At 40.7% G+C, this 27,496-nt stretch overlaps 1 protein-coding gene across 1 annotated transcript; it reads right to left on the bottom strand.

The window, feature by feature from the left end:
- On the bottom strand, window positions 1-27,496 carry brsk1b (BR serine/threonine kinase 1b). Its single transcript, XM_080487067.1, has 20 exons — window positions 27,385-27,496; window positions 26,856-26,950; window positions 21,865-21,950; window positions 21,612-21,752; window positions 20,200-20,316; window positions 18,697-18,730; window positions 18,539-18,607; window positions 17,359-17,505; window positions 13,371-13,402; window positions 12,081-12,245; window positions 10,660-10,757; window positions 9,634-9,784; window positions 9,471-9,531; window positions 6,951-7,221; window positions 5,455-5,503; window positions 4,924-5,047; window positions 4,729-4,830; window positions 4,164-4,272; window positions 1,769-1,858; window positions 1-1,683 (listed from the first exon to the last, which is right to left on the bottom strand). The coding sequence occupies exons 1-20, from the start codon at window positions 27,470-27,472 to the stop codon at window positions 1,460-1,462; spliced, it is 2,253 nt and encodes a 750-aa protein (XP_080343193.1). The 5' UTR covers window positions 27,473-27,496; the 3' UTR covers window positions 1-1,459.

Raw genomic sequence — 27,496 nt, 5'->3', positions numbered from 1 at the left:
GTGTGTTGGCAGGGGCTCTATGACAGCTGGATGACCCAATCAGCAGAAGGATGAAACTTCCATTAAATCCAGTCAAAAGAAAAGTTTGGGATAAGCTGTTGATGGTAAAATGGGTGCTTAAAATGTCACAAGCAAATCAGACATTGACAAAGTCTGCTGTTCTGAGTTTTGGCTGTTGAGCACAGACTGGATCAATGCAGCTTTCTGGCTGTTATATAGTTTTGCTCGGGCCTCATATCAGGTTCACCTGAACACCGATGATCACACTAACCAAGAACAGGAATCTTTTGGTTTTGGTCAATGTTGGAAGGTGCGACCTTGTAGAGAACAATAAATCATCAAGAAAGAAGCACATGAATGTTGCAAACGACAGATAAGAAGAAAAAAAAAACCCAGACCTGTCCTTTTTACCTGACTGACTCTTATTTCCTTCTATGAGTTTTCCTTAAAGGCTACTTGTTCTTCTTTTCTATTCACCTCTCCATCTGCGAGCTCTTTCCACTAGTGAGGGATTCTACCTGTGGTGTGACTATAGTGTCCTCGAAATGGAGCTAAATCTAACTAGTGATCCACTTATTCTCCTCCGTTAAAGGCAATATGGTATCATAGCTTTATCAGTGTAATTCAGAAATCATTGCGGGGCCTCTCGTACACTCAAGGAAAAGCTGCGTCCGTCCCATTTGTGATGTTCACCTCGCTGCAGGGCTGCAGTAGCCCTGCACCAGATCTGTCGTCTCTTGAAGTGCTTTCCCTCTGCTCTCACACTCTTGGATTGTTAAAACACAGCATTAAATGTTGCTGATTATTGAGAGGTAAAGTCCATGTTGACAACCAAGTCAAAGCGCGGACTCCCTCGAATAGTTCTTGTCCTTTTCTCGGGAGACGTCCAACTTTTGTTGTCCTTGATTGGTAAGCCAGAAGAAGGCAGGAGAGCAGACTTCCTGACATGTGACATCAGGTGTATTTGAGGAGATTTGCTGATTCAGTCTACAGCTGATTGACCAGGAGATGATAAATGAGAATGGATTGATGTGCTCCGTTACGCCCCCGGGTCTTTCTCCCGACCTGTACTGTCAAGTTTGAAGAGGGTGTCGCGTGTGACTGGTTGGTGGGAATATCATGTGCTTTCTTGACTGGTTGGAGTGGGTGAATGTGTTTCCCTGGCTGATATCATGGTGAGGTGGAGCTTTTTTTGGACATCCTCTCTTAAGGTGGGGTGAAGCTGCCCTTGAAGTCTGACAAGAGATCAGCTCAACCCGCCGAGACGAATCCTCCGTCATGTCCCCAGATCAGCTTCAAGGAAAAACTCTGCCCCCCTCTCCCCCCGTTCCATCCCATGGTTTGGGACCTGGGATTGGAGGCAAAGGCTGGAAGTAACAAAACAGGGAGGGAAAGAAGGTGGAGAGGACCTATTGGAGGAAGAGGAGACGACCCTCGTTTGTCCTCCATGACATTCTTTTCAGGTGTGAGACTGTGTCCCGTTGGACGACGACAGGAGTCTGGTCTTGTCTTTCCCCGAGCCCCGCCTTTGTAAAACGGTCCCGCTGCCGCTCCCGGAGCTGCTCCCACCGTCCGCCGCGCGCTCCCCCTCCGTCCGATCCCGATCCGACCCACTTTCGGAACGCCGGGAGTTCTGACGCGACGGGGTGCTGGGCTGACGGGAAGGCTGCCCATTCTTCTCATCTGAAATAAAGGGAACTAAACTTGAGATCAATTGATTGCGTTGGCGTTTGGTTCCGTGTGTGTGTGAAAGTCTGAGGCTACTCACCGGCGAGTGCCTGGACAGACGGCTGGTCGTGAGTGCTCAGGAGCTGAGCCTGGATGGTTTCCACCACTCGTTTGAATCTGCGACTGGGGCCTAAGGGAAAAGACAATTGACTCATCACTGCGAGCAAGTCAGAGATTTACAACCCAAGGTTTTCTACAGCCACATGGTGTTCCAGAAGGTGCCAGAAGGCCATTAACCCCCAACTGTTCAGGTTGCATTAGGAGGTGCGTCCAACACCATACATACATTTGGATGATACAGGGAGGAGGTGGTTGAAACAGACTCTCTGATTTACTTTTGTGGACAGACTAACAAATATGCACGTGGTTTTACATGGATGTAAAGATAGATAAATCAAACAACAACAAAGCAACGCTTACAGAGTGAAACACCTAAAAATAGAAACACCGCATCAAGAGTTTCAAAAAGTAATTCTTTAATTCTGGAGTTTTTCCACAATAAAGGCTTTTTACAGCCACAGACAAATTCGATTTGGTGATAGAGAAGCAAAAAAAGCCTTTCTGACTGAAAAGGTTGCAAATAGCCTGTATTAAGATCTATTCATATATATGGTTCAGTTTCATGGTTAAAATTATGTGAAAGGAAATGAGTGCGAGACAGCTCTTGTGATGTTTATCCCCAGTGCATCGTCTGCCTCCATCGTACCATAGTCTTCACCTCCTCCGCCGTTACACCAGCAGGCTCATGACAGTAAAGCCAATCTCCACTTTCACACTCGTCTCCATCCTGCCTGCACTCTCTTTTCCACCTCTTTTCTGGCCTGTCCATTGCTTTGGATGACTGACTCCAGACACTTGAACCAATCCGCATTCAGTCCAACTACCTCTCATCCTTTCATCTTCACCTTTCCATGGATCTCGCTCACATTCACTCACATGTATTCTGTCTGGCCTCTCTTCGCCTTCATTCCTCTCCAATCTCTCCAATGCAGACCTCCACCTCTCTAACTTCTACTCCCGCAAAAGATTCATATAGATTCAAGCATGCAAGATAAGAAATCTCTAACTGATTGTTCCGGCCACTTGGAGGCAGTAAATACAAGCTGAAAAAAAAAAATGCTAGAAAACAATATTCTCTGAAGAGAAGAGAGCAAGTCAACACAATAATAAGTCAGCAACCTCAAAAATGTTAATTATTAGGTACAATATTAAAAATATGACAAGTAAAATGCTCATGCTGTTTATAAATAAAGGATAAATGTTGTGTGTCACATCATTAACATGATTTATGAATTGTTACCACTCCAATGAAATCATCTCTATTCCTCAGAGTATCATCATTAGTTGTTTTACACGTGGGAAAAAAATCTTGCTCCTCAAGTGGTGTTCAAGTTATTTTCCGTGCACGCCTGTAAACATGCACTCATTTACCTGAGGATCCCTTGCAAGATTACAAGTACAAGTGCTGAGGATTTTCTCTTTTCAAATCTAGAAATTGTAGATGTTTTCACTGTTAGTCTCAATTCGTTTTCTTATTTGCCTTAAAGCAGACTACTTTACTTCATCAAGCAAGTGGCCACAATTTGAAGCTACGATATTTCCTCACATTTAATAGCTATTGATAGAAATACCTCCGTTACACTCATAGATAAGTGGTGCTTGTGAAGGATTTCTAGAATTGGAGACAATATTAACACGACCCAACATTTCTGATTTGCACTTCTCATGACAGCCTCAACATTTTTGTTTAGCCACACTTTTCCTTGATGTAAATGCACCTGATTTATACATTTAACCTGAAAATGTCAAAAACAGTGACATGATGTTTGATCAGTAACAATCGGCAAGTAAAACTGGTGCGATTTACAGTAGGGACATTTTTAACATAAAGCCAAAATGTCAAAAAGTCACATGTAGTCACCAGTAAATATCACATATAAATATCATCAGACAGTAATGATATTGATGTCATAGGAAGTTTGGTGAGAAATGTTTCCTATTTACACACATTTTAAAGCTCCAAATAGGGATTTATCAATTATTTCATTATCGAGTGCCCATGAGAGATAAGGAAAGAAAATGTGAAACTGTGAATGCCTTTAAATGCACAGTAGTCAATAACAGATGTTTGGATGTTGGTAATTTTACATGCAAACACTCTTATTGTATATTTCGGTGTAATTTAATGCACAGACACAATGAGATTACATCCAGTTTTTGTAAATAATATTTCTGGTTTGATTTCAACTATATTGTTCTGATTATAAAAAAATCAAAAATCACACGAGTGACTGACACATGTGGGTTAACTCAAAATTATTACCTTTTGCATACCTTGAATGTAATTCTATCTAGTTGCATCACTTATTGAAATGTTATGTCTCCTTCTATGAATCCCTCCATCTGTGACCTGATAAACAAAACCTCCTTCCTACCTGCTATCAAGGTGAATGTCACGCTGTAAATGCCCATTTCTCTTCTTCCTTCCCTCTCTGCTCGTTCCCTTTCGCGCTCCCGCTCTCCCTCAGAGAAAGCAATGTCCACCTACAAGAGAAGAAACAAAGCAGAGGAGAGTTTATTTCATAAATGAATGTGTGATTTTATCGCTTTTAAACATGTATTATATTTCTTGTTTTGAGGTGGAAAACATAAAAATTGAGCAAACCTCCCAGAATCGGTCAGTGTTTGATTTCACAGGTAATGATGTGATGATTTTGTACACAATTACACCGGTTATGAACTGAAATTACTCCAAGTATTAATTACATGCTTAAAATCAGAGACAGAAAATGAGTCATTTTCATTAAATCAGCTGCGATAATTCTCACAAATCATTGTTGTAAATGTGCTTCATCACAATTGGCTGTCTGACTGTGAGATTGAACGGACCCTGGCCTATATTGACAGCGCATAGTCCTTTCAATGAATCGCATGTAATGGAAGGGAACTAAAAACTCATGTGAGTAGTGAATGTGTAAATAAACAAAAGGGAACTCGTACTTGGAACTTGACTGGCTTCTGGAAGACAGAGGGACCTCCGGTGGATTTGTACTCTGCCCGGAAACTATTCTGAGAAACCACACTGTGGCTGAGCGATGGGATCTGCAGGAGTAAATAAAGTCTTAAATTAGTGTCTGTAAAGACGGGGGTAATACAGTGCAAAGTCGGAAACTGTTGACGCTTTATTGTACTCACCGAGAGGAAGGCGTGGACGATGTCAGCCTTGATGGAGCTGAGCGGCTTGTCTCTGATCAAAACAAAGATCTGCTCCTCTTTTTCCAGGCTGATGAAGTTCCCGAACCAGGATCTTTTCGCCAGTCTGCAAATCAATGGGTTGTTTAGGTCAAATTAAAAAGAAAGTCCATTTTGACCTGACAATAATAAATGAATGTCAGGGATTCAGGTCAAGTTTGTCATTCAGGTTTCTGGCAATTTAATCTCATCTTTCTGAAAATTAAAAAGATTTTCAGCTGATTCATGCATGTCTCATCTTATTATTTGATTGGACATAACTAACTCCATCCATCCATCCATCCATCCATCCATACGTCCATCCGTCCATCCGTCCATCCATCCTTCCATCCATTCATGGAAAAGCTAAATCAAACTCGTCATTCGACATGGACTAAATTATGACCGTCCCTTCAACAAAGGAATTGCTTTATATAGTGTTTACGCTGTTACATTGTTTACAAAATAAAATAAAATGTAGACATGCATACTTACTCTGGACTGGACTCTGGAGTCAAACTGGACATGTCCTCCGATGTAGGGACTGAAAAATGAAAGAGAGAGAGAGAGAGAGAGAGAGAGAGAGAGAGAGAGAGAGAGAGAGAGAGAGAGAGAGAGAGAGAGACAGAGAGAGAGAGAGATGGGAGGAGAAGGAGAGTAAAATGAAAAGGGCAGAGAATCCTGATGACAGGCTCTAATTTAACTGTGCAAATTACAGATGATCACAGAATCAGACATTACTCAACACAGCCGCAGGCTGCGGGCTGGGACACGTGCTCGCTTCTTGGTAATAATAGACCTCTGGTAAAGAGGCAAATGCAAGATGGAAGGGCTCTTATTATTTAAATTACAAACAGGGAACACAGTTCACGCTGACGGAGGGTTAGGGTTATACTGATGGGGCTTTGTGATGTTATCATATTTGGAATTTGAGAGCAGCATCACATTTTTAAATAATGTGTTGGGGTTAATTGAGATTTCTTCATTGAAGCATTAAAGAGTGGCCAAAAACGATTAACGGTGTATGGAAATAACAGTCGTGGCGTTATTTCAAGCCAACCAGCTAATCCTGGCTGAACCAGCCTTGCAGTACCATTTCAAACAGCATGGTGGTGTCAGTGAGTCACTAGTATTGTAGTCAAAAACCAATCAACAATAATAAACGAGGAAGCTCATGAACCTTCTGATTAAAAGTAACTGAAGGGGAACTGCTGAAATAAATGCAGAGTTTGTAAAAACTCAGAAGATTTTACAAACTGTTAAAGTAGACACTTTCATCTAACTTTATGTTGCTTGCTCTTTCCAACTGAGAGATCAGATTGTTCCGTTTAAATGACCAATTAAAGTGATTGGATTGATGCGAGTCTTTATATGCACCGAGAATATCATTCCATTCAGTCAGTGGATCGATCCCATAATGCTTTGCACTGTGCTGTTGACTGATCTCACCTGCAGTTTTACCCAGATTGACGTGTTGCTTTTCTTTTACAACTGAAGGACTAAAGAAACATTCTGCTTGAGTCTGATCGAGAAGAGATAATAACATGTTTAAGAGATGCATTGTCTCCTGCGTCCATCAGATGACCTTTGTAACAGTTTTTTTTTCAAAAGAACTGTGTGAAGCATCAAATAGTGACATGTCAAGTAATAGACATTCACAAAAAGCTCAGACAGTGGAAACCAGTCGAATCCATCATTTGCAAACACTCTGATCCCATCACAAACACAGTTACACCAACCGGACAGGGACAATCTAATGGAATAGAAATGATTGCAGCACAGGATTTTAATCTGATCTGTGTTTAATCGAACGCATCAATTTAACCACTGGCAACAGCTATGATCTGGACTAATCTCCAAAGGAAAAACTAGTTTGAAAAGCATCTCAAAAGCAGATTGTCACACAGGCTGACCTCCATGAATAAACAACCTTAAGAAGACGTGGCTGCTCTGCTGCTCACTCACACCAGATCTCTGAAGTCTCGTCTCACCTTGCAGTTTGCGTCGATGGAAGCGCGGCGAGCCCAGCAGGTTGTTTTTGATGGAGCTGAGCCTCGTTCTCCAGTGGCCCGAGCTGGAGGCGGCCATGCCGCCGCTGCCCCCGGGGCTGGAGGGCGGGGTCAGTGAGGCCCCGCCGGCTCCGTCGGCTCTGGAAGAAGAGGACGAGGAAGAGGAGGAGGGAGGGGTGGTGGAGGAGGGGTGTTGGATTTGGTGCACGGGCGTGCCCAGCGGGGTGGGCAGCGGCGAGCCCTGCGGCGTGACCTGCGACACAGGGGGAGGGGTGACAGAGGAGTTAGAGGACGCGTGGACGTTCTTGGACTTGAAGACAGATGGAGAGGGGAAGTTGAAGAAGCGCGGGATGGGGGAGAGGACGGGGGAGGGGGACGGGGAGGGGGAGCGCGGTGTCTGGAGGGGGAGGGACTTCATGGAGTGGAGCTGGGGCCTGTCGGCGGGGCACTTTGTGGGTAAGGTCTGAGTTTTTGGGTCGGGCGCCGGGCGGATCGGACGCGGGGTGGTGGCAGCACATCCTGGTTTGGGGTCTTTGGTGGTGGAAGATGCGGACGTGACTTCTGATTGGCTGAAAGTGAAGACCGGGCTCTGATGGACACACAGAGAGATGGAAAGATGGAGGGAAAGAGGTATGGATAGATGAGAGAGCAAGCAATGGTCATGAAATATGATTTATGGATGCGATTCATTAGCAAGATTCAATGAATGAGGATGAATTTGAGTTTAATTCTTAGTGTGTCTATAAGACTCTTTTCATCCGTGTGATGAAAAGTACAGGAACTTGTGCACAGGCCTCGTGGTGTATCTATGAAATGAAATCATGCATGACTGAGAATGTGACATTATGATGGAGAGGCATGACTCGAAATAACAGCATCAGCAAGCATTATTCCAGAAAAAAAGGCACAGCACAGGAAATTTATTTTTGTGTCTTTGATGATCACAACTGATATTTATGCCCTGAAGCTGCTGAAAACATTTTTTTTTAACAATATTGAATATACACTATGAAAAAGATGGTAATCAGTCAACAATAAACCACCCTGCAGGGGGCAAGGACTTGGACACTGCTAGTTTAAAAAAAACAACAACAATACATTGTGCCATGGGTCTGTTACTATGGATCTTAAAAAAACACTAAAGCAAAAGGTGCTTTTGCTAATTTCATAAACGGAAAGCTCAAGATAAGAATTTTATTGTTATGTAACCTCAAACTGCAAAAACTAAATTTTAAAAAGGCCTGTCCATGAGATTATGACTAAGAATTTAGGAAACTATGATTGATTTATTGTAAGATTTTTGCTTTATTAAATGTGTTTGCAATATTTGGTGTGATTCGCCTACAACTGAAATGACACATGACTTTAACAGCTATTTGCTTGGCTTGCACTGTAGATTTGGCTCATGTTTTCATTGAATGGGAATCGAAATCTGCATCACTTTACACTACAAGTCCTAGTAAACTTGACGATTACCAGGATGGACTGTTTGCTGGATCAAATATGAATGAAAAAGAAGTTTTTTTCTCTGCAACTCGACTGGAAAATTCCAGTCCAAATCCAAAGTTGTGCACTAATGCATGTAAGCGTGGGGAAATATGAAGTTTATCTTTGTGACATGTGATACCACTAATCACTTTTCCAATCCAAAAGTAAATCCATGTCACTGATACCAAACAGATACTTTGTACAAAAACGTAACGTGTGAGGTTAACGCTGGGCTTATTTAAATTACAGCTGATGCAAAGACATCAAGCAAATAAACAATATTCTTATTTTTGTCATTCATGCTAAAATACTTAAAATAGGTGAACAAACTCAAACACTAAAGCAATAAAACAAAAATAGCTATATTTCAATAAAATTAAACAGTTAACTTTGGGTAAAATAAATAGGTCAGAAAATGTTACTCGATACTCTATTATCTATAAAGTTAGTGATTGTTAATAAACACAACGACTTTAGTAGTATGTCATGATAAACATTTTTGGAACTCAATAATAAGCAGAATAAATGTCACTAACATTCTATTTGAATTATGTGACTTGTGCCAGCCTTATTATTTTGGTAACTACACTGTTTGGGTTAGGGTCTGTACTCATTTGATTTCTCTGGTGTTTTTCTCTTTTCATTAGTTTGATCAGTTTGTAGTGTTTGAACACAGACAGACAGACGTGAATCAGCTAAACGAACGTGCCACAAACGCGACATGGTAAATATCTGTATTTGAAAATGATAATCAATCTATAGGCAGACAAACTGGTCTGACTAATCTGTATCCACTGTATCCACTATTATGAAAATATAACAAAATCTAATCTCTAAACTGGTGCATCATTACAATAGAAAAAAAAAACAACCCACTGAAACATGTAAATTTCAGTATCGGACTGAAATTCCTCTTCAGTGAGATGCAGGCCGACATATACAGTATGGAGGCAAAGCAGCGGTAGGAGGCAGATGAGCATTTCATTTGTCACAACAAACATGTGAATTTCTTACCCTGGGACTGCTGAGAGGACTGGAGGACAGACCGGTTGATGCTCCGCTGACCGACCGAGACCTTTGGAGCAGATTACAAGAGTTATGGAAGTGAATGAGAATTGTGGATGCAAAACACAATTATTCTGCCACTTCAGCTTCTGGAGCCTGGATCTGCTGGTACCTCTGGCTGTGTGCATTAGTGTCCAGGGCCCTGCGTGGCGGTGTGGGAGATCCCTGCTCCGTGACACTCAGGACCTCCAAGCTTTTCCTCTCTGGACGACAGCGGCCGTGGCGGGTCAGCATGGGCGAGTCCACCCGCTTCCTGGGCGGGTCTGGGAAGACAAACACATTAAAACTGAAAATGACTCATGGTTTTGTTGCAACATTTCAATTCAAATTTATCTATACTCACGTAGTGAACAGTGGGATGTTTAACCACATCATATCAGATCATTGTTGAGCACCTGATATATTAAAGGTTTGTGTATGTAAAAATGATGCATGTATACACACGTGGAAGCTGATTTGCCGAATCAGCAGGACTGTGTTTAAGATGTTGCAAAACATTGGAAGAGGTTAAATGCTCATAGCTTAATGCACAACCAGCAGTGTGATTTACAATGTCTGACTGTATTTAACACATTTGGCTCAGTCTTTAGCAGAGATGCTGATATTGATGAGGCGAGATGCTTTTCCTCAGCTGACCCTCCACAACTTTTAATGCCGACTCCGTCACAAGATATTCCCTGTGTTGTTATCACGTTTGCATTATTTGCTTCAATATCTTTTATATGTTTCTTAACCGGGGCTTCAAATTTTCCCTTGCGCTATGTTCAACCACTACAATGTAAATGCAAGCAAATTGTTGTCATCTTCGCACTTTGGCATGTAAAACCCTCATTTGAACTCTGTGCAATTCTGGGCTTGCTGGTCTTAAAAGGACGTGTGGTTTAGATGCACTGCTACCTTGAGACAATAGACCAGTTAAAACCAGGTCAGTATTTTCTTATTACTTTGATGAAACAATTACGTGAACACGTACCGAACTTATACCCGCTCTTTTGATGTCACACAAGCAGTGGGCCGAAATTCTATGTTTAAGGATGTGACAAAAGCTTTGATTTTCAGTCAAGACAAAAAGATGCCACTAATATTTGGCGTTTCTTGTTGGTTAAATCAGATGGGTCCAAAGGTGGCTTTATCTCACCTATGTCATTTCTCGGAGGCAAATCTTCATCTTCACAGCTCGGGTATCGCTCCTTCCGGTCCAACAGGAGGTAGTAGATCATCTTCTCCTGATTCTCCCTGCACAAAGACAAAGAGCCGGGAGATCAGAGGGTGTCGAAATGAAACTCTCTCCTCGGACGGTCATGCATGAGACAGTTCGACATACGTGTGGTGACTGAGAAGAAATGGATCTTTTGGTTTGGTTTTTTCAACTTTCAGTGAGCAGAATCTAATCAGTTCATTCTTGCAGAAAGATTGACTCACTACTTTCACAGTAGTATTCATAATAAATATGTAAATATACACTCAATGCTTTCTTGAGACAAACATTAGGTTACAGTGACTTTGACTAGTTTCCTGAATTTATGTTCTTAACATTTCAAATACAGAAATTGAAGGTGTTAAAAACATGATGCAAATTGGATGGATGGGCACACAACTGCTTAAACAGAGAAGATATATACTGTGAAAGTAAATTTGAAAGGATGTTTTGGCAATGGTTTGCAGGTTCATCCATGTAATTGTAAATCTTCTCTACTTTTAGTGCTGCAGGAGGCTGGATCTGAGCCCAGCGGACTTTCGGACACAATCTCACATTCATTCCACCGATTATCCTCGAACACAAAGAAGAGATAGAAAAAAATCAATATAATGTCGCCTGATCACAGTCCTGATCCTGATGGTGAAAATATCTTGTGAAATGAGTCGACAATCATCCTTTCATAGAGAAGACAACCTTTTATCCAACAATCTCAAGGTCTATGGATTTGAAATGTTGAATCTTTTTCTTGATTTGGGTCGCAGCCTTTTATTGAAACATTTAGAACTGAATCCTTTAAAGACTCAGATGACGAAAAAGAACATTTCCAAGAGCTGTTTTTTTTTGTTTTTGTTTTTCATTGCCTTTTAAAGTCAGCTTTTGCAATAATCTGACTAAAATGACATAATCCATAGTTCCCAAAAATATATTTTGAAATTCAAAAAAGTTGCTGTCTCATCCTGATCACCACATGATAGCAGTCTGAGTATATTCCAAATTCCTTCTGCTTGATGGTTTATTGCTCGGTGCCGAGCGAACGGAGGCGACTCGAGGACTAAAGAGCTACAAGAGGCGCTGGTTATTGTGTTTCTCTCAGCCCTGCCATGTCAAGCAGCTAATGATGCAAGTAATTGGCCGGCCACAACGAGACAAAGCAGCTAATGAGGAAGACAGAGACCGAAACAGAAACAGAACTATTCACTCCGGCATGCTTACGACTAACTCATGTGTTGCTGTGTGTGTGTGTGTGTGTGTGTGTGTGTGTGTGTGTGTGTGTGTGTGTGTGTGTGTGTGTGTGTGTGTGTGTGTGTGTGTGTGTGTGTGTGTGTTGTTGTTTGTTTTTTGTTTTTTTTTTTACTCACTCCTCACTTGTAAGATCCTGTGTGAGTTTGACCCGGTCTCTGAAGCAGCCTAAAGAGTACATGCTTTCCAGGACGTCGGGATCCAGCTCCGACAGGGACACGATCCTCTTCACACACACTCGGCGAGGGGGCGGCTGCTCCGGGCACGGCTCATTACGACCACTCCTGATGGGATCAGGTCGAGTGTTTAGAAATTTGTGATAAAGACAAAAGAAGATGTCAAAAGCAATAAATGGAGTGTACTTTTTTTTTTTTTTTACTAAAACAGAAAGATTTATGACTGTGGTTTCACATTTTATGGTGTAACTTAGACAACAAAAACTGCAAGAACAGGTACACTGCAGAGAACAGGCTGGATACTATTGAGGGCCGGTTTTTGCCCGCGAGCCTCATGTTTAACATACGTAGTTCAAATATGCAATGATGTGATCGTTCTTTAATTATGCTTGTACATTAAAAAAATTTGAGTTGGAATACATTATTACTTTATTGCGACAAGAAAAGCTCCCTTTCTCTTCTGATTATTGTTAATTGGAGCGATGACGTTACATTTTTACTCGCAGAAGTGGAAACAGGAAAACTATTTAATTTTTTTGTTTTGGTTGCACAGGGAACTTAAACATCAGGTTCTTGGATGACCTTTGTCCTGGTTGTCACACCTCACAGTCGCTGCAGGTCATCATAAATCTTATTTTACGTGTCATTTTACCAAACTTCATAATTTCACTGTTGAGTAATACTATTCAAATGAAAACAAAATCATAGTATAAAGAGAAAGTCTTCATTCAAGCCACTTTATACTCAAAGCTTCACTATGTTTGCATCATCCATATTGCTGGGGAGCTTCTTTTGGCCTCCATTTTTGTCTATTCTTGCTCTCACATCACGGTGGCAGAGAGGAAACGTCCTAAAATAGATGAGAGGATTCATTCCACTCCTTGGTGGTTCTTCCACCTCCATCCGGACACGCCGCATGCGTGAAACATGTTAGTTCCAGTATAAAAATCCTCAGCGTCGCCGCAGCTTCTGATGTTAACGAGGTATTTTAAACACTTTCCTCTCCTCTCACCCTATATCACATATTTCTCTCTGGACCGGTTTTGAACTTCTCACTAGATGTTATTGATTTTCTGCTTTGAAATCTTTCTCTTTCCGGATAAAGTGTAGGTAGGTGGAACATGTTGATATAATAATAAAGTATATGTGAAAGAGGTGTTGATGCAGTGGGCGGACAAACTAAAGGGGAAAAATAAGAAGAAGCCAGAAGACGGAGAAAGTCGGTGAACTCACTGGTACCAGGCGTGTTTCTGTATTGCTTCTAGCTGTGAATAAAAGACAAAAGAAACCATCACAACACAAATCAAAGCACAGTTCCCTATTTCCTATCACACCCTCACAATTAACACATCCAACAATGTATTTTATGCCTGGATTTGTCATTTAAACCAATTGTTTTCCTTATTGACAGTCCATTTAGATGCTAAATGCACATTTGGAAAATAATAAATGACTTGTGTTAATGATTCGGCAAATTGTTTCCTCAAAAATCGCGAAAAACGGAAACATTTTCCATTCAAAGCAGATGGGATCCTGGTGAAATTTGAGCAGGTACACAAAAAGTACACCAAGACGTGCAGATAACTCAGTAATAGAATGCAAAAAACTGCAAAAGAAATTGGCCAGAAAAAGCAGATGGCATTTTGGCGAAAAACACAAAAAGGAGATGATACTAGTCAGCAGCGAGCGGCAGGCACACACCAAATGTAATCTGAACTTTACCAGCCATTCATATATTGTTATTATTTACTGGTCTGTCCCACTTGAGATTAAATTGCGCTGTGTATGGCCCCTTAAGTAAAATAAGTTTGATACCCCTGGTTTAGAGCTTAAACTTGGCTGTCGGAACATTTTACATGGCTTGTGCTACTTATAATTTAGAAACTATCTCACCAGTCATCTGTTCTTGCATTGCATATTTTTTTTGCCAGTGACCACCTGGCCATTGTAAAAATACAGTCAGTGAGCTTTAAGTGTTTCATTGAGTGTGCCCAGTTCGTAAACTCATCACGTTAATCAAAATAAACATTCAACTCATAAAGTGGATTAATGCAAATACACTGTTTATTTGTCCATTGATGGCAGAGTACGGCCTTCAGAACTCATCCATGGCTGATTGATTTAAAAAAAAAAAAAAAAAGTCACCATGACTATGTTGGTAATGTTGCATCAGCGGGCGAGCTGAACTCTTCTGCTGCCGTCCTGAATCTCCCCTTGTACATTATATACTCTGCATTACTGGACAGCGGAGGCCATCACGTTAGTGCGGCGCAGCCGTCTCTTGGGGTTGGAGTAATGGAGCAGCTGCAGTTCTGCGAGCACGTGAAAAGGGGGAAAAAAATGGGCCCGCTGTGCCACGCTGTATTTATACATCCGCAGAGAGGAAACCGGCCCGCAGCTGCGCGCACTGAGGGCGTCGACGTTTGTGAACTGCGGAGGGGAGATGTTCCAGCGTTTTTCTAACTTCATGAGGAAACACTGAGGATGCGCGCGCGTGTTTATTCCTTAACGCGGACTGCTGATGCGTGGCTCCTTTCCACGGAGGCTACGAGCTGACAGAGGCGGAGAGAGGGAGTCGGTCTGACCTGGTTTCAGGCTCCATTAATCAACAGCTCATCAGACAAACTCCCAGCTTTGATTAAATCTGCTCTGCTGTAGCTGGATGACAAACTAACCACACGTTTGTCTTTGCCTTTATTTCACATTACCCCCCCCCCCCCCCTTCCCCGTCCTCCCTCTTTGCATAACACATTAGCACAGTTGTCCCCATCTCCCTTTCTCTTAAGCTTGAATTAAAATCCCACGCCGCATGATTGCTTTATCCAGGTTTCTGACTGCAAGTGGAACTTCCTCCCGGCTTCCCGGCTCACTTACGCGTTCATTCATTCACTCAATCGCCCTTTTCCAAGCCGCTACATGTCTCTCTTTGTGAGGAGTCGAATTGCTTTCAGGAGTCGGTTTCAGTGCCTTCGTCTTTCATTCGGAGCGCTGATGAAATCACTTGATGATCCATTCTTGTTCGATCATGCGAGTGTGTCCCTCCATCACTCTTTGAACTTGTGAGCTTCAGCGAGAACGGAAGTTAAAAAAAAATAAAAAATGGGGGCAGTTCTTAAAAACGTCAGACTCCGTTCCTGCTTTTCGGCAAAGCCTCGGGCCCCTCGCTCCACTTCCTTTATTTTCTCATCATCTTTCTTATCAGGTTTAAGTCAACGCACATGAAGAAGCAAGGCCCAGAGCGTTCTCTTTTCGAGCAGACCTTATATTACAGCTGCACGATATCTGATGAACATGTGATGTGTAATGACGAACACTTAGAAATTAATAATTTGGTATAATACATCAACAAATCAATTGTCTTTCGTGAGTGCCTTTGCAATGATTACATGAGGCAAGACAGTGATGCTTTGAGGTGTATTTGGTTCATTCTATTTGTATAAAACCCATGAAAGCAAAGATTCTGACTCCATAGACTATAATAGATAGATTATAGTGGCTTCAATCTGCAAAATAATGTGATGATTTGACGTGTTTTACTCCCAAGTTTCCCAACCTGTTCTGGAAAAAACACTGAGGCAATCGTTTCAAGTGAAAACAGAAACATTTCGTTGCGTTTTGGGCGTCCGTACACAACAGCAGTGCTCGGAGTGACTCGAAAACGCAATTTTTTGAAAATGCCTCCCAAAGCTGGAACTCTCCGACTCCGTCTCCATGGAAACAGAGGAAAACTTTTCTGAAATGCTGGTACTGGGCAAGTGCACAACGGCCATTGTATATATTTCTTCTGCACAAACGGAAGAACAGTGGATGGACAATAGCACCGATGGCGGCTTCCAGAGTGTCATGACTCCCAGTCCATATTCTCCTGGGACTTTTTATAGCTATATATGTGACACACGAATGTCCATGTACTTGCCATAATTAATGTTTATATCATGTTGTTCTCTGCGCACAGGTGTGTTTGGGTTCATTACAAAAACAAACAACAGCACCCACTACTGGCCTTACCTGCTAACTATGTAGTTTTCAGCAATTCTGTCGTTTCAGTGTAAACCTTTTTCAAAACATTGCCGTGCAAATGCAAAACGTTTCTGAAACAAAAACTCCAAAATGATGCGTTTTCACTCGAAACGTTGGCCCAACTTCACAACCTGATCCTGTCAGAGATGTCCAGTCTTTTTCAATATGTATATTGTGCATGTTGACATCTTCTTTGCATAATTCTGGGAAGGTCTAATTTGTCTCTGTCTGCCTAATATTGCCTCCAACCTGCTTCCGATACCATAACAAGGCTCCAAGACATGAGCAGCAGATTGGACACTTTTTTTTTTCTGGCACTTTATCAGATTGGAGAATTTAGACAGAAACACTTCGAACTGTCTTGCATTCTGGCCTGTTGCAAAGTGTATAATCCTTTCGATAGAGGCCACTGCATTCAGAGCACATGGCCACTCACATGCCTTGTTTCCCGGCACAACGTAGACCAAAGCTTTCAAATACCTTCACTGACGTGCCTCATCTTGTCCAACTGACTGGTTGTTGTATTTACGGTGTGAGGCAGAAATCAGTGGAGAAAATGACGAATTATGTCAAGAAAAACTTTGTAATGCAGCACAAGATAAAATGCCCTGGAAATATTCCCTACAATCCAACATACAGAAATGTTTCCTTGATTGCTTTGGGTGCGCTACCAGCTCGTGGAAGCAGAACTTGAAAAAAAACCCCAAAAAAACGGCACCACCCAACTTGACATGAACTTGGAATACACCAAGTCACCTGAAATATTAGCTGATCAACCAAAACATGAGGCTGGTGTCAAATTACAAGCAATAAATCCTGAATTTCAGCCCATTCTGTGCCCGAGCAGGTAATTTTCTTTGGAAACAGTTCAGTAATATGACAAAATGAGTCCGATAAGTCCCAGTAGGGAAGACAAGTAGTGAAATTGTTCTAAAAGGCAGAATGTTTATAAATATACTTGTTGAGTTGCTTAGTCATGTCTGGTCTTTGAGTCGTGCGATGTCGCACCGCCTTTTCTCTCCTCCCAGTGACTCAGTTGGATATTGATTTTCATGGGTTTCTGCCTGCGCTCGCTGCGTGATGCACAACATTATATTGACACTGCTGTTTTTGAAGAAACATGGATGCCGTCTGTTTGATGATAGAGCAAAGACACACTCGCACACACAAAAAAACCCCTGTAAATTGTTTCTCTCCTTACTGTGAGTCTCTTGTCGGGATTCACTTCGATCATCCCCTTGAGCAGAGCTTGGCAGTCGGGAGGTATAAAGTGGGGCATGTGGAACACGCCACTCTTCACTTTTTCTAGAAGCTGCCGCAGGTTGTCGTGGTCGAAGGGCAAGGCACCCTGGGAAAGGAACGAAATGTGAGAAAATATTGTGGGTGGGTTTATTCCCTCTACGCACCATTTCATCAGGACTACAAGTCACAATTTGTTTGTTTTATTATTGTTTTGCTGGTTAAGTGACATATTACGAAGCGACCTACCGACCAAAATATACAGCTGTATACCATCTAGAACCACTAGATGTCACTGTATGACAACAGAATGCTGCTATCGCCATTATTACCGTATTTCGCTTACAGAGCAAGAAAAATGTCACCAAAAGGAAAATAAATCTGGTTTTAAGTGTTGCTAACATTTAGTAGTCTAAGTAGAAGCGCTGTGTACGACACAGAAGAGACACCGAGAAAGAAGGACTTCGGCCTCCAAAAGGTAATGAAGCAGAAAACATAAAATGTAAGCTCAATGATCACACAAACTATAAATGGGACAAAGGCCAAAGAGTAAATCAGTCAAAATCGGGGGTTTGTGTTACAATCTCTTACACACAAAACTACATATTTTCCATCAAAATCCATGAAGGCTGATTGTGGGCTAAAAGCAGGACTGCCAGAACTGAGGAAAATATACACAGAAGGTTCTTGTTTATCGATATAGTACTGGTTTGTTTTTGCTATGTAATGAAACTATCTATAACTGGGGGATTTACAGTACAACTCAACTTAACCAAATGGGCTCAGGCCGAAAACTAATCAGACCAGCTGAAACAAAAGGAACGAGAACAAATTTCCCCCAAAAAATCACTGAGTAAATCAACTCTATTATACTTCAGTGTAACTTCTATGGGTTTTTTTGACAAATTAAATTTCTATTCAGCTGCGACTGAATATTTTCATCTTAGGGGCACTACTTAGTTTCTTTGATATTTTATGAAATCTTGTTCTTGTTGTGAACCTGTTTCTTGGTTTTAGTGTTTACATGTTTGAAATAAGGCAATAGTTGGTGACTGCAGGTCTCCTCATTCCATAAAAGTGTTTTTGTCATAACTGCCTGCTTGGACTGGTTTGACTGAGGAGAACAAATAAAAACTTCTTACCACAAGAAGAGCAAAGAGGATGACTCCACAACTCCAAACATCAGCCCTGCGACCGTCATATTTCTCCCCCTGCAAAAGTAATTAAAGACAATAGTCCTACATCAGACAAACCGGAAAGGCATGACGTACAAAACGTCAGAAAGAGCTGAAGAACTTACTCGTATGACCTCTGGGCAAGCGTAATGTGGAGATCTGTGGAAAACACAGATAAATTAACCATGGTGAAATATATATATATACATATATATACATCACACAAAAAAAGTGAGAGCACCTGAGTGTTAATCCACAGGAAAGACTGAGCAGGTGAACCCAGATGGAAGCTGCTTTCTAATTTTATCTGGTACATCCACGTTCACACTGACGGTTTTTAAAAAGCTTCTAATGAACACTGCCGTCGATGGAACAGTCCAGAGGTGGAAAAGGATTTACTTTTTTTTTTTTACTTAAGTAGAGTAATTGTGTAATTCAAACAGATTAAAATGCTTTTTTTCTTTTAAAACATCTTGACCATTTTTTTTTTGTTTTTATGTTGTTTTGGTGATACTATTTTAACCAGCTGAATCACTAAGCAACAATATGGATCATGATTTCAATTTCTATAATAGTTTTGAGTCAAAAGCTTTTTTTTTTCTTTTTTTTCTAAATTTAACAAATAAGAGCCTGACTTATTTTTTTAACAGGAAGTCTTGGTATGATATTAATGTAACCTGATCCCTCTTCAATTCAACTTCCATATGATTGTCCTGTGTACTTTAAACTTATGTGGGTCTATAAAGTTAGAAAAGGTTTCTACATGGGAAAGTTTTTTTTTCAAACTTTTTTACAATTATTAAAAAGAAATGAACTGGTTGTTTTGTGCACTAGTTGTATCTGCACAATGCATATAATCAAATATGGTGTCCAAAGGACAAAACACCAACGGTGTGGGATGTTATTATAAGAAGCTTAGGGGATGAGTGTTTTCATAACCGTCACAATTTTTATGGTAACCTCCAGAAGCTACACCGATCTCATTGTGTGGTTTCACCTCTAGTCGCTCAGCATTGTTATATTTAAAGTTACGGGAACAAATGTGAAAATTACCAAGGGATAAAACTAGGACAGTTCCAGTTTGAAGATAAAATTACATGGAAAAAATCGTATTAACACTTCATAGTTCACTGATGTATCCCTGCAAACTTCAACGGCACAGTATGATTAAAGGACTTTGAAGTCGAGTGTAGTTAAAAACCCTTACGTTCCATTTTTATATCAAAAAGCCTGTTGAAAAGCATTAAACTGACCAAAAATCCACATATCTACTATAAACACTCTATAAATGTGACACATTTTTCTACCGACGTCTGTGGAATATTGGCTAAACACCTCTGTCGGACTCTTTATTGTCTTTAGGTGCTCTATTTATGATCGCAGCCTTATGGAGTGTACATATGTTTTACTATCACTGGTGCTGGTTTTATGTGCACAGTGCACGTGTTCAAGCACATTTTGGCGACTGGACGGTTTCTCTGACTATGAGAACGAGATGCTTTGACAAGCAGTGCAAGAAGATTACGTCTGACCATTTAATCCTCAGTCACTCTCTCAATAACACTAATAAACATTAAATATGAGTTAAATAACCTGAAACTTCCTGGGCTAATGAACCCAGCACTCACCCACAGCTGGTTTCTAGTAGACTGTCGCCGACTTGCAGCGAGGCCATGCCGAAGTCTGCTATCCTGATGTTGTTCTTCTCATCCAGGAGAAGATTCTCTGGCTTCAGGTCTCTATGACTGCAAAAAGGACACAAAGTCAGTGAACGCACCACGTAACTGACAGGGAAGACACCTGAATGCACAGTATACGTGAGATCCCTTGTTATCAGGGTTTTAACAGTATTTTCTTAAGATATTTGTCCATCAAGTTCATGTTTAATGTGTCAAGTCTGTCTTCATGTGTGCTGGATCTCGCCCCTCATGTGAAATGCAATAATTGAAAACTCCGATTAGAACTTCCTGTTACTTCTAAACATCTGATTCTACTAAATCAAATTACTGGTATACAGGTGCATAGACATTAGATTATTGTGGAGAAATCTAGACATGCTAATTTGATTTCTCATCATCACTGATGAAAACTGCAGATTTACATGATGATTGGAATAGCTTGATAACTCCAGAAATTGCATAATGGTCAGGTTTGCAAAACCCATGTAAAATGACTCACTGCTTACTTCCTGTGACGTCTGTCCAGGTCACCTCTTTAGCCTTTATTTAAGTTCTTTCTGGTATTCCTGTTTTTTGACTGCCTGTTGTTTTGTGGATCCTTTGGATTTGGGTTTTTATTAACCATTAAAGATTGCTTTTTGTTTCTAAAGTTGCCAATCTCGCTCTCTAACATGAATCTGGTGCAGTTTGTTACATTAATGAAGCATATTTTGTCTGATTTTGTAATTAAGAGAGATTTTAAGGGATATTTAGTGATTTATTTTACAACAAAATCTGTAAAGTAACTGACAATTACTGAATATTTTTGTGTTATGGATAGTAAAACAGTTCTGCATTTATAGTTGCTTTTATGTTGTTTATAAATGTTGTGATTAAATTGATGTGTTGTTGCTCTCTAGGATCACCTCTTACTTCCAGTTAGTGTAAGGGATTGATGCTTTTGGTCGTCTTTGTTGGAGAATTTCCCATTAAAATGCATTTATGACCTAGAAATCTACAAAATATGTGTAATTCTGGCCAATTCTATAATTTTCCAAAATAATTGAATATAAAAAAATATACATATTATGTCCAATTGTTACTTGTGTGACTTTGAAAAGTGCCAGGTGGAATTTGACCCTTGAAATATCCTTCAAGAAGTGTTTTAGTGAATGCTCTATAAATGGTAGTACCTTCAATTATACTTGGGTATTTATATTTACACAATACTGTATTGGATCTGATTTCTCGTGGCACATATAGAAGGAAAACGTTCACACATCTTGATCAAAAAAAATTATACATTCGTAGATTACGAGACAATTTTAGACCTGAAAGTGAAAATGTGCCGGAGAAGAAAAAAACGGCGGTTTATTACTGACCATATGGAATGACTATGGCAGAAATCGAGGGCGGAGATGATTTGCCTGAAGAACTTCCTGGCTTCTTTGGGGGTCAACCTGCCCTTCTTCACCAGGTAGTCAAACAACTCTCCACCTGACACATGCTCCAGCACCAGGTACCTGCGACACATATAGCTTCTGTTCAATGTTGTTATTCAACTCAGTTTAATTTCCCAAACTCTCCGAGGTTGTTGAAGGCAAGCGCACATGAGAAAGCCGCAGAGGTACTCACAGGTATTTGTTATTCTCATAGACATCATGCAGCTTTAGGACGTGAGGATGCTCTATTAGTTTAAGAATAGCTATTTCTCTCTCCACCTGCATTGGACACAGGGAGGGGGAGACGTGGAGAAAGGTTAAGAGAGAGAAAGAGAGAGAAAGAAAAGACGGTTAAAAATGACAAAGCTGGAAAATGTCAGCCGGGGAAAGGAAGGTAAACACGGTGAATAAAAACACAGTGCGAGGGGAAGAAGCGCGTATAAAGATGGAGTTAAGGGGAGAAATGCAGAAAAGATGGAGACAGTACAAAAGCTTTTAGTGAGGGTCTTTTTTTGTTTTTTTTCATTTCATTGAACTCCAGAAAGGAAAACAATCAGCCGCTGTAAGAAAATGAAGTCAACAATGCGGGGGTGCGATACGGCATCCAAAAGTTTAAGAAATGTCATGCCTAGAATGAAAAATACAAATATATGTTGCTTTTTTTTTTTTTTTTTTGGGGGGGGGGGTTTGCATTGTTCCCTCTGTGCATTTGTAGGTTTTCCCCCAAAACAACATTTTTCAAACAGTCTTAGGTTTGCTTAAGAGTAACGAACAAAACACGACACTGAGATCCGACCTGTGATATCGGCGATGCTGCCATTAAGAAGAAAAAAAAAGCTACGTCGTTACTAGAAAACTTCAAAACCATGTTCTCAGCCTGAGTTGTAAAAACATGCATAGTGCAACAGCAATAGGGGCAGGGATTTTCTGGGGGGGACATTTCACTGTATTTTGCACCACAATCTTTCATTAAAATTGAATTTATGTTGAAATTGTAATCATTTTTATGTAGTAATTGTTTGGTTTTGTGAAAACACATGAAAATGTATTAAAAAAAAACCTTCAAATTTAAAGGATATTGTGGCACTATTTTACCTGTCCAGGCCAATCAAGTTGAAATTGGGCTAAACGTGGCCCTTGAAATAAAACGTGTTTGACACCCCTGTTTTAAAGCAACGCATGACATAAACACGTCCCTTGCCTCTACCTTCACCCTTAAGTTCTCCCTCGACTTGGATCAACCTCTTCAGTCTCTCTAAGATATAAGAAAAATCAATTCATTCTGATTGGCTGGTTTCCAAAAACCCTCTTGTTCAGCTATACTTGCTTGCATGTGGCTTAGAGTACTTGTAATTTGACACCAGCCCCATCGTCTTGGTAGGTGCTACTGTTCTAACGTTATTAAAAAAAAGAAAATGTGTGCCGGGGTTACGCTGGCTCAAACATGCTCACAACCATTGACTATAGAAGGATGAACTCCATGGCAGATCTTTAAAAGTGATGTTCACTGGTCAAGCTGTTCCAACGCATCAGGCTCTCTGCAGCGTTTAATGATGACACATGCATTAGCCTGGGGTGTGTTAGACCAGCAGGGCATTTAAAACATGCAGCAGAGTGGCCCTCCAGCAAAATATCGCACAGCATTGATTTGAGTGGAGGGGACACAAGCAAAACCTTTAAAAAAATACACAAAAAAAACATGTTTTTTTTTAATTTTAGGTTCTTTGTCTCAAGCTGATGTTTGAGTTAGGTTTTATTTCCGCTGTGAATAAACTTAATTAACCATTGGAATAAGGTATGAATAAAAAAAAAAGTTACGGAAGGTAGGCAGAGACGGCAACTCCTTACGACACTGATGAAAGTCCTTGAAAGTTTTGCCGTCTCTAATAGAAACATCAACATTGTGTCATAGGTCCTCATCAAAGTAAACTCATTAAAGTCTGTGTTTCCTCACACGGAAGCAAAATCAAATCAATGCTGACTAACCTTCACTTTTATAAAAAAAAAAAAAGAAAAGAAAGAAAAACGTTAATTAATAATAGTTGTGTAACTTTTCCCAGGTCTGTTTCAGCCACTGCTGCTGCCCATAGCATGACCTATAAACGGAGTCCCCCATGGCACAGAATCAGGCCCACTATTGATTTGCTCGTCACATTGGCCAACTACAATCGTTGGGCGGTATATTTGCGTCATTCTCAGTCTGAAAAAAGGGTTAAAAGCTCAGGCTGAACTCTCCTTGAAGCTCAGCTGTATTCAGTTATTGTCATTTGAAAACAAACTGAACAAACAAAACAAAATCATCCCAACACCGATCTGCTGCAATCGAGTTTAACTGATTGGGATATACTGGTATATATAGTTTGAAACAATCAATTGCACGATTACCTGTAAATGTTAAAATATTCTGTATCTTGAACTGGGAAACAAAACAACAACTGCTTTCAACGTAAATTTACTTTAACTGGCTGAAGCTCGGTAAAAGAGTTAAGAGGTAAAGACGTTGAGTATACACACTAACATAGAGATGCGGTCATTTGACACAGAATAACACAACACATATTATCTGAGCCTCTCTTCTTTTAAAGCATCTTTTCTGCAAAGCAACAATTTTCATTGAAACTTGACACATTTAAAACGAGCCAAAGCCTTGATCCATCAGCTTTTGACAAACAAACAAAACATTACTAAAACAAAGACCCCTTTATGGAGCAAGCTTCCTGTGCATCGGTCACGTCTTGTTTCTTTTCAAACTAAATTTTACGAGTTGTTAACAGTTACAGAATACATCAGATGAGGTCACAGCTTTTTGAAGACTTTGAATGATCATTTTAACCTATTTACGGTCATTTATAACTATAAAATGTGCAATACAATCAGTTTTACACTTTCCTCCAGATTTAGTTCACATTTTTTAAGATTGTCCCCAAAAAGTTTCAACCCCCCCCCCCCCCCCCCCCCCCCCCCCCCCCGCAAAAAAAAGTAGTTCTTCTTCTTGCCTGTTTAAAACCAGACATAATCTTGAAGTAATGACCCGTAGCCAGTATAGCTTCATTTGAATGAAAAAATATGTGCAGAGCATGAATGCATCATGGATGGAAATATATAATTATTGGCTGTTCCGTGTTTTACCACTATATGCATATTGCAAAAAATGTATTATAAATTTCAAATACACCATACAGTATATGAAAGCCACACAACTATTCTTGTCTTTTGCAACCTGCTTGTACTTTTACAAAAGCCAAAGTGACGTGAGCACTCAGCCACAGTCAAAGCATCAACATGAAGGGGGGGAAAAAAAAAAAAAAAGCTATTTAAATTTCATTTCAGTCCAGTGTGTTTAAGCTGCAGCAGCTCTCATCAGAGGACTTAATTAGCAGAATGAAATCATCCCTATTGTTCGGTGTACAGAAGCAGTGCCCACACACTCCACAGCTCCAAGTTACAACACACCGACGGGCTTTTCTGAACAGAACTAAAGACTCCTTTTCTGTTGCTATTTCTGCAGAGTGCACGCTCCCATGGGGTGAACATGGCGAATGTGCCATAATTACTCCGCCACTCGGGTTGAAATAATGACAGATTCGCTGGGAAACAGACAAAGGATTTCTGATGGATGGAACTGAACTTTATTGAAGCTGAGTTTTTGGAAAAGGTGATTCCAAGGGAGTAAATACTTTTACTAAAAGTGTCCCCCATGCAGCCGCAGTGTGTTCGTACCCCGGCAAGAGGCTCGTTTATTGGAGTTTGGTTCCTGTATACGTATTTCCTGGGTGGGCCTAATTGGAAGGGGCTATATTGAATATGCATGTCGTGCTTTTTTCTTCACATCTTTATTTAACTTAGATTTTATTCAAGAGAGAACATTCATAATCCATTTACATTTGAGCATAACATGGGGGGGGGGGGGTAGTTCTTTCTGAAAACTGTGAGCTTATAAATTATGCTAATGCAAGAAAACCACATTTTATATTCGGAGGGATTGCGATTTTTTTAAAAGCTCAAACAATTTTTGCACAAAATGCTTTGATGCAACTGGTATGTAAGGTGATTTCAAACGTGATCCCATCTAATACAACAGGCAATCTAAAGAAATGTCAACAATTTAATGCAATTTATTTATATCTCAATGAGAAAAATGCTAAAACATTCTTGGATTTTTTATTTTTTTTCTAATTGCAAGTAAAAATTGTGGAGATTTCTTATATGAGCACCCATTTTACCTTTTCCTACTTTCTGGTTGTTTGTACATTGTGATGACGCACAAACAAACTTCCTTTCAAGACCCAAACTTTTGAGCGTAAAGCTGCAGGGAAAATACTCTAATTCTTCTGACATGAATAGAAGACAGTTACTTTTACCAATGTACCTCACATGTTCTTTAACAGTCACATTGTCTCGTTTGAGATTTGCAATATTTGATAAGTAGCCTTGTTGGAGGCCATGTTTTCAAGCTTATTAAAAAAAACCTAAAAAACCCTGATATTGCAGAAGCTGTGTCGATTCAGTCAAAGCAAGCCAACGCAACTTGCACCAAAGATTCATTGACCCAGTGCACTCGGGGCTGTGCACTGAATAATATTAACAATGATGATATTTGTAACAGAAACGTGCAGAATAGTCATAATTATAGCAAGTATTTGTAATAAATGTGCAAACCAGACTCTAATAAAGTAATTGCTCTATGGCTTCAGCAGGTCACACCCTGGACAGTCACACACACACACACACACACACACACACACACACACACACACACACACACACACACACACACACACACACACACACACACACACACACACACACACACACACACACACACACACACACACACACACTCACATCCACACATACGACAAATTCAGTCGATGAGTAGCCTCAAATGTATGTTTTTAGTGGGAAACCACATAACCTGGAGAAAACCTCCCCTAGATAGATCATGCAAACTCCACGCAGGAGATCACACCAGATATCTTCATGCAAAGAGATGAGAAACAGTCAAGTAAAGTCAATGACTAAGACCACAATCTGATTACATCATGATGACACCAAATACCTCCGAAATGTTGATCATTACCATCTCTACAGGCCAACAGCACACAGGCAGTATAAGACAAACAAACAAACAAACAAAAAAAAGACATGTGAGTAAGTAGGTGAGAGTAATTGTGGGTACTGAACCTTCATCAGGACCGATTCGGACAGCTTCTCCCTGTTGACAATCTTAATGGCCACTTTCTGCCCCGTGATACAGTGGACACCCAACTTCACCAGCCCTGAGAGGCAGACAGAGGGAGGGAGAGCATGTTTGAACATCGCCAATCATGATGCAGTGTGAAAACAGGAAGGAAGTGATGGCATAAATAATTCAAAAAGCTTAAATTACATTGTCACAAAGTCAGCTATGCCTCCGCCCCCCCCCCCCTTCCCAATTCCCTTCCCAAAAGACACATTTAATCAGACGCTTGATGGAATATATGCTCCCAACATGTGTTTAACATTTGAGGCCCTTTAAAGAAGGTTGTAAGAGGAATGAAAGCACTGAAGATAAGAAGGAATGAATGAGGATTACACGATGAGCCGTGATTATTGACGAAAATGGTTCGGGTGCAGCTCAGTGGGATCTGCTCATGCACCTTGCAGACGCCCTGCTCCTTCCTGAAGGGAGGGTTTTTGGGAAGGGGGGGGGGGGGGGGAGTCGGGGTCCTACCTGTCTGTCCCTTCCCGAGAGTCTTCTCCAGCCGGTAAGGCCCCACGTACTGGCTGGATTGGCCAACCGACAGCTCCTTGCTGCTCATCTTTCCCGGAGATGAAATCCTATT

The sequence above is a fragment of the Lipophrys pholis genome (assembly GCF_963383615.2).
Source record: "Lipophrys pholis genome assembly, chromosome: 19".
NCBI lineage: Eukaryota > Metazoa > Chordata > Actinopteri > Blenniiformes > Blenniidae > Lipophrys > Lipophrys pholis.
This window is presented reverse-complemented; position numbering and strand designations above follow the sequence as displayed.